Source organism: Mugil cephalus, chromosome 4, assembly GCF_022458985.1.
Source record: "Mugil cephalus isolate CIBA_MC_2020 chromosome 4, CIBA_Mcephalus_1.1, whole genome shotgun sequence".
Taxonomy (NCBI): domain Eukaryota; kingdom Metazoa; phylum Chordata; class Actinopteri; order Mugiliformes; family Mugilidae; genus Mugil; species Mugil cephalus.
In genome coordinates this window covers 14,579,475-14,588,018 of record NC_061773.1, presented here as the reverse complement: position 1 = coordinate 14,588,018, position 8,544 = coordinate 14,579,475, and the positions used below count along the sequence as shown (strand labels likewise).

At 43.2% G+C, this 8,544-nt stretch overlaps 1 protein-coding gene across 1 annotated transcript; it reads left to right on the top strand.

The window, feature by feature from the left end:
- gpr37l1a (G protein-coupled receptor 37 like 1a) lies at positions 1–7,436 on the top strand. The gene is made up of 2 exons (XM_047584087.1): positions 1–812; positions 4,728–7,436. The coding sequence occupies exons 1-2, from the start codon at positions 180–182 to the stop codon at positions 5,775–5,777; spliced, it is 1,683 nt and encodes a 560-aa protein (XP_047440043.1). The 5' UTR covers positions 1–179; the 3' UTR covers positions 5,778–7,436.
- Positions 7,437–8,544: the final 1,108 nt, after the last annotated feature.

Here is an 8,544-nt window from a genome sequence, read left to right as displayed (position 1 = left end):
AATAACAAAGAGCTGAGCTGCAGACTCCAAACTTTTGCATCAGGACCGCAGAGAGGACGGACTGTGAGACAAACTGTTTGGGACATTTTATATTTCAGGAGTAAAGTTTTTTTCTTTTACTTTCAGCACATGTCTGTTACAGAGACACATAACACGGACCAGACACTTTTCGTTAAAAAATGAGCCCGGTTTGGTGTTTTTTGCTTCTCTTTCTGCGGACCGTGGAGCTCCGTCACGTCCACACGGACCAGTCCGTGTCTGCGCCGGAGGATGCGGGAGCAGCGGGGATGGAGACGTCTCTCTCGCCGGAAAGAAGCGCTCTGGACCGGGTTGAGACTTCTGGACTTACCGGTGTGAAGAGAGTGCCTCGGGGCGCCAAAGATGGGAAAAAACGAGACCCGCACCCCCCAAACATTTACGGGCAGCCGCGGCCCTACGACGACCCGAGCGGCTACTTTACCACCCCACGGTCACACCGGCACACCTCGCCAGGTAACTCCTCCTCCTCCACCAGCCGGGACTCTGGGCTCCTCAACCCCCTGTTCCCGGTCACCGACGGCTCCTATTGGGCGTACGCGGTCATGCTGCTCGCGCTCGTCCTGTTCGCCGCGGGAATCGTGGGGAACCTCGCGCTCATGTGCATCGTGTGGCACAACTTCTACCTGAAGAGCGCGTGGAACTCGATCCTGGCGGGGCTGGCCTTCTGGGACTTCCTCGTGCTCTTCTTCTGCCTTCCCGTGGTCATCTTCCACGAGCTCACCTTGACGAGGTTACTAGGAGACTTGTCCTGCCGGCTCGTGCCGTACCTGGAGGTGAGGAGGAGAAGCTGAACGTGCGCGCGAGGGGCAGGTGCTCCCCAGTTTACATTTAATAAACCAATGATGACCGTTTATTCGGTATTTATTAGCAATCATAAAGTCACGTTTTACTCATAGTTAATAAATCTACAATAAACACTTGGATCTGGTGTTAGAAAACAATTAAATAGTTATACACTATGAACATTACTGACGCCTAATGAGAAGACTTAATGTAAAGTACTGATAAAATATTTGACATTTTATAATTGATTTTACAGTGACCAAAATGTTGAAATGGTATTTAATTTCATCAACCACACCATTAAAATACTAAATAAATCTAACCATAAATCAATAAGGCATTCATTTAACACATATAACACAATTTAAGAAAAGTTAAAGAATGAATAGATCACATGTTTTTTGTTATTTTAAAGTTTAAAGTCATCAAAAAACGTTCTATTGAGATTTTATATTTTATTGTCTCCAATGCTTAGTCCAGTTTCTTTTTAGTCTATTGATATTCAAATGTTTTCATCCTGCTATAGACTGGGGGGAAAGTCCAGACAATTTCCCAGAGAACAAATTCACTTCTTTGAATATTTAAATATATAATTCAGTGATCAAAATATTTCAAAACACCAACTCCTCGCATTGTGAAAGCTGTGAATAGAGGTCAGTTTTACTCAAGCAGCCAATTCATTAAAGTTTTTACTTAACTACTTTACTTGCTGAAATCAAAGTTTGTTAGTTTTCTGTCAGATGTAATCCAGATTTTTGCATAAACAACCTTAACATTAGTGCAGCTTTCACACCCTATAAATAACTCACTATTAATTTCCAGTTTAATGCAGAGACCTCCAGGTCAACGATGAATGGCCCATTTGTGTCTTTGTCCGTCTTTGGCTTCCACGGTCTTTGAACAAATGAGCTGTTATGGTCTGTTTGGTCTCTTCAGCGGTCTGTTATGAACCATTGACGGGGCCCCACATGAAGCGACTCTTCTTCCTCAGACTACAACCAAACACAGAGACGTAGTCATCTGAAACTCATGTGGTGTTTGTTTGCAGGTGCAGGAGTAAGAGATCCAAACTAAGTCTCGGTAATGAAAACGAATTGCTAACATTGGTGCTGCTGTCTGGGCCTCGATTTCTCCGTGAGACAGAGAGAGGTCCTTTTGTAGTCCAGGATGTCAGCTCTGAAGGGAGAAAAGTTGAGCCAGAGATCTACAATCCAAAGACATGTGTATTAGGTTGATTAGTGGTTCTAAACTTTCTGTGGATCTCTCTTGAGTGCGAATGGTTGTCTCTTTGTGTTAGTCTTGATCAGCTGGGACATCTCTGCTGTTACAGATATGTATGGACATACAATACAGGATTTATGGCCCAAAGAGCCATAATCATTTTTCCCCACAGACATACTCAGCAAGAACTGGGAATTGAACCACCCACCTTGTAGAACTAAAGGTTCTTTAGTCTGCACCTCAGACTCAAAGATCTGACTCTGAATCCCAGATTATGATTATGATTTGTTGTACCTATGAGTATAAATGTTTTTCATGATCAGTCGGTTATTATTTAGCCCATTAAATGTTAAAACGTGGTGTACAGATATATGATTACTACTAAAAGTGGTGCACAGGAACGTAAAACAAAGAAAAGAGGAACATTTTTGAAGCTGACGCTTGCGAATGACAACCAATTTGCGTAGATGAATGTCTTTTTTGTCAATAAATAGATTAGTCAATCACTTGTTTCCACTCTAATCATCAGCCTTGACATGAATTTGCTGAAAGTTGACATAATAATAATGACTTATTGTTCATGCGGACAGTCCGGAGAATTGGAAAGTTAAATGACCAAGAAACAACTTGATTAATCTAGATTCACGCTCACAGATCAATGAAGCGGAGCTCTAATAGCATCTTGTGTTTCCAGCAGTTTCATCAGTCGGTTTCAACGGGGAGTCCGGCAGCCTGCCTAGTTCTTTGTTTTTGGCTCTGAACCAGCTCTGTCCTCCTACAGAGCTTCAGATCAGCGAAGTGGAGTTTTTGTAATTTGTAATAACAGCTTGTATGAAGCAGTCTTTAACAAGGTCAGGCTGCCGGCCTCCTCTATTCTTTGTTGCTGCACCTATTTTTATGCTAATGGCTGAATTAATTTCCGGCTAATTAATTAACGTATTTTAAAATGCTCTTTTATTGAGCAGTGTTTAAAGCAGGTCAGGCTGCCAGCTGCCCCTGTGCTCTGTTAGTTCAACCATTTACATGCTAATTAAAGCTCAGTGTTAATTATCTTGAGTTGTGTCTTAACCGTTTGAGGTCATTAAGCACTCACAGAGGGAGGACAAGTCTCTGTAATGATAGTCCGTGTTTCTGGCCAAAAGAACAGACTTTAATGTGCACGAGGCACCAATAACTGTTCCCAGTCAGCGGGCGGAGAGGTGTTACAACCTAATGGCTCCCTCTTCCCTCCATGAGCCTGTGTTTCTTTTATTCTCAACAGCCAACTGTGTTTGTAACTTTGGTCTTGGTCCTGTAGCTTTGGCAAAGATAAATCCTCAAACCAGTTTTGAACACAGGTTAAACTTTGAGGCAAGCTAGAGGTGACATATAAATGAAATCAGAAGTTGTTATTGTGTATCGTATTGTTTTGAAGCAGAGCTGACAGTTTTTTTTATGTCCATATAGTAACAAAGTGCCACAGTTAATATGGCATATTAATTTTATGGACAAGACGGCAGTCTAATGCAGGGTTACAAGAGAAAAGGGAATTTCGTAAAGTAAGATAACTCAAATAAGAAATCATATGTTTGTATGCTGAGTAGATCATTTACAAGCCATATTGCACAACAAGGAATAAAGAGTGTTGGGATTGTCCATGTTTTAGTCCAGTGTGTGTGTGTATGTGGTCTAGTGGGATCAGGGCTGATTGTTAAACTTCACGGCAGCAGGAAGGAAGGAAGCACCTTCAGCAGTGGGCCAGAGTCAGTCACAGGGTGTAGGGTGCCGTCCGAGCATAGAGAGCAGCCATAAATTATAGTAGCCATAAATTTAAGGTGAAGTACTTGGGTGGAAACTGGAGCTGCAGTTTTTCCAACTGATAGTGTTTGGTCACTGTATCATCAGTGCCAAAGATAAACAACCATATCAGAAAACTTCACATCATGAAGTCAAAGATCCAAGTCTGGTGACAAGAAAAAATCTGTGCCCAGTCGGCGGTCGGCTGTTTGCTGGAGTCTAACTGTAGGTGAACATAGTTTTAGAGGCTTGTCCTGCACCGTTGGCACTACTTGGATTCAGCATGTTGAAATCCACCAATCCACCAACTTAAAGGACCAGTGTGTAGGATTTAGGGACATCTAATGGTCAGATTGTAGATTGCAAACAACTAAATGCCTCTCACTTCTCTGGAGACCAAAGAGAACACAGAAGAGTGAAAGACCATCTTTAGATACAGTGTTTGGTTTGTCCGCTCTGGGCTACTGTAGCAATCACATGACAGAGTCTGTGGAAGATATAAACAAAATATTTTTTTGTTTGTTATAGGTGATGATACACATAACTGTTAAAATTATTCTTAATACAATGGACCTTTAATTGTCGAAGCTAATGCCAGTGTCACTGTGTGTCAGAAGTAAACAAATTATGAATTTAAAGTTGGACTAGAAATAGTGGTAGTTTACAAAATCTTTAGAATAACCTGAAAGTAGCAGTAGTTGCTAGCTCAACTTAACTTGACACAAAAACACAAACGACTTTAATGTTGACTGTGGATTTGATGGATGAGAGCAGCATGATGTGTCGTGGTTGGTATTGTCACCTCACAGCAGAAGGATAATGAATAATCGCAGTTGTGAATAGTTGTCCGTCTGCCCCCTGGACTGGCCCTTATTAAGTGTCTTAAGAAAGTAATTTTTTCTTGTCAGGTGACCTCCTTGGGCGTGGCCACGTTCAGCCTCTGCGCCCTGAGCATTGATCGCTTCCACGCGGCCACTGGCCCCGGGCCCCATCAGACTCCGAAGGTGGAGCCGTGCCAGTCCATCCTGTCCAAGCTGTCCGTCATCTGGGTGGGCTCCATGGTGCTGGCCGCCCCTGAGCTGCTGCTGTGGCAGCTCCTCCAGGAAACCGTCAATTTGCCGAAGCTACCCGCAGACCTGCAGCAAAGCCAGGCCGGAGGCTCACTGATGGCAGCCTTCAGAGCCCGAACCGACGTGTTTAAGGTGGACATCTGCGTCCGTGAGCCGTCTGTGGAGCTCCCAGAGAACATCTACTCCCTGGTGCTGACCTACCATGAGGCCCGCATGTGGTGGTTCTTTGGGTGCTACCTCTGTTTGCCACTGCTCTTCACTCTGGCCTGCGACTTGGTGACGAGGCAGGTGTTAGCCCAGCAGTTTCCGCACAAACCCAACAGTGACAAAGTGCCCGTCAGGTGCTCCTCCTCCTCATCATCGTCCTCCTCCTCGACAAAGAAAAAGCAGACAGTGAGGGAGCAGAGGCTTCGCTCCACCGTGATGGCGCTCACCGTGTTGTACATCTCGTGCAACTTGCCGGAGAGCGTTTGGAACATCACGCTGGCCTACGTCTCTGCCTCCGTGTCCGCCGCGCTCCCGGCCCTGGCTCTGCCCGCGCTGGGCCTGGTCGGACAGTTCCTGCTGTTTGCGCGTTGCTCGGCGACGCCGGTGCTGCTGCTGTGCCTGTGCCGCTCGCTGGGACAGGCCTTCATGGACTGCTGCTGCTGCTGCTGCGAAGAGTGCCTCCCCGACGGCAGCTGCTCCTCGTCCTCCTCCGCCTCCACCGCCGCCGCCTCCACCCTCTCCTCCCCGCTCTCCTCCCCCGTCTCCTCCCCGACGTCGCCCTCACCGTCCTCCCTGTCTCCTTCCGGCAAAGAGGAGACCATGAAGAGCATGTTGCCGGTGGAAGTTGCCGTCTACAACAAAGTGAAAGACTCTTGCGCAGCCATCGGGACGCCGTGCTGAGGCACAGAACTGCAGGAAAAACACTTCAACTTTAAAGGGTCATTGAAGTTTATTGGAGCTTTGTGCTTGTTTTGGTAGTTTTGTCCAACATTTCTCTAAACAACAACTACTCGAGTTAGTAACTGAGATATGAGAAATGGAAGTCCAATAAACAGGAAATACACGTTGTAAGATAATGTTGAAACAAACCAACACCAACACCAACATTATCTAGATAAGACTATATGGCCAGAGGTATGAGAACATCCATGGTCCAGTCTGTTAATTGCAGTGGCAAAACGTCTTCAAGAAACTCTTCAAGTCCAGTTGTCTTTCTTAAGTGTTTTTGCATATACCATGACCTGGATGACTGATAAACTTCACAGACAACACAATATGAGCTGTAGTTCCTAATCTATCCACTTGAGGCTGGCCCCAAAAGTGAGTCATTCCATATTCCATAGACCTCCATGTTACAACTTTACAGCAGAAAGAAACATGGTTACATCCTGGTATAAAACTGAATTTAGTAGCTTATCTCTCCATTCATAAGATCTCACGTTGTTTGCCTCTGCGCCATCCATCCACCACTCACACTCCACTCTCGCTTGTTCACCACTTTTGCATCAGTCAGACGCAGCCAAGATGGAGACGGTTTATTTCTGGGTTCATCAAACTACTTTTTAGTCAAATCTTAGTTTCTCTCTGATGTTACCTGATTAAATAAATGTTATACAGGAAATGTTTCCTCATAGCTCATCTGTCACCTGGCCGGTTACGTTAATATTATAACCGACAGAAATTATGGACAAAATGATCAAATCAGTCAAGCGTTGTAATAAACTGTAACAATCCTTTAATGTCAGCCTGTACAAACCCGATAGAGCCACTGTAGACCAGAGATATGTATAGATTTAGGTAATGATGCGTTTTATAGAGTGTGTTCTGTTGGAGGAGAGCTTAGATGGATGTCAATCCATTATTGAAGGACTCATCGTTTTTGTTTTGCAGTTTTTTTATGGTACAATTTACATGTTTTAGTGAATAGTCTAATACTGATTCAGGACATTAGGATTTCCTGTTTTAAGTACTGTATAAAAGTGAAACACTGGATCATTTGAGGTTAAAGATGTCAGCAGACTGATGTTCGTGAACAATTGCTTTTTTAAATATGACTTCACCGTTGCTGCTCATACACCAATCAGCCACAACTTTATGACCACCTGCCTAATATTGTGCAGCTTGCGCCAGTACAGTCCTGATTGATCAGACGGTGGGCTCTCTGTGGATTAGACTTCGTTTGTGAAGCGCATCCCACAGATGCTCGATCGCTTTAGATGTGGGGATTTTAGAGTCCGAGTCTTGAATTCGTCATGTTCCTCAAACCATTCCTGTTCCCTCCCATGCATCTATGAACCTAGCATTCACATCGCCCGTCAGTGGTCTTAATGTTATGGATGATCAGTGTACATGGGTCATATATACCTGATTTATACAGTCTGCACAGGGCGTGATGAATACTACATCACAGCTGAAATTCAAAGTAGCTGAAATAACCAGGAGGTTAAAAAAAAGTTTGTGATCGCTTGAAAAATCAATCTTTTAAGCAATGTTTTTTTTTTTTTTTTTTTTTTTTACATCGATGTTAAAACGTTGTTTTAATAAAATGAAGCTTTTCCTGAAAGAAAATTGTTGTGTTTTTGAAGTGTTACTTACTCTCGTGTTTTTTAATGCATGGAACAGTAGAAGTGTTGTTACAGGAACATTATTCCACTAATAGTCAAGAAAACTGAGTCGTCTATTCAGTCGATTCTGATCAGACTTTAAATACTTTTTATGGCTTTGTTTGGATTTATTTATCTTTTTTTATTTGGTGATGCTTTGTTTACACTGTTTTTTGTATAACCAACCACCACACTTCATACATCTTACAACGTACAACAGAGGTCCTTTTATTTAATTTTGCAAAGACAACTAAAATACATCAGTAAGCGACATCACTGAGGATCATTATAGTCTATTTTGACTCAGCTGCATGCACACAATCCTGCTCCAAGAAATAAGCATAAAACTATGGAAATATGGATTAATTCACCATAGAAAATAATCCCCACCCAAGGCATTATTTCCTGCTATTTGAGTAACATTTGTTGCAAAACTCGAGGGCCTGCAAAGAGTTTTCAGAGACTGACAATGAGAAATCTATGAACTAACTTAAGCTGCATCCTTTGACTTGACATAAAAGGAGTAAGAAACCAGTCCTGACATTGGCAAGGAGTGAAAACGTAACACAAGGACAAACAACGGAAGAAAAACAAGCCAAAAGACGGAGAGAGACACCGCAAACACTTCAGAGGATTAACTTAATTTTATTTGGGGGAAAAAAGAGAGAGACAGAGAGAGATGGCTGATGTTCACTGGAAGGAATGCATCTCTGCGCCGCTCCCAACACCCACGGGAGGAGGAAGCTCTTCATGCCTGACTGTGACGCTCCTTTTTGTCATTATTCAATTACTGAAGGTCACAGCTTCACAATAACAGTTGGCCTTTGAGTTTCTTCAGACATAATGAACACAGTCACTCTGTGACCAGTTGCTCGGGAGAACAGACAAGAATTCCTGGCTCAAGTTTTTTTTTTTTTTTTTCAGCGAAGTATTTTAAAAAAAAACTAATTCTTTTTAACATGTTGACCTAAGAATTTGTCATGCATTTGTCATGCGTTAACATGAGTTTATCCAGAGAATCACCCTATTTGTTTAGAGCATCAAACAACCAAAACTAGGTTAAC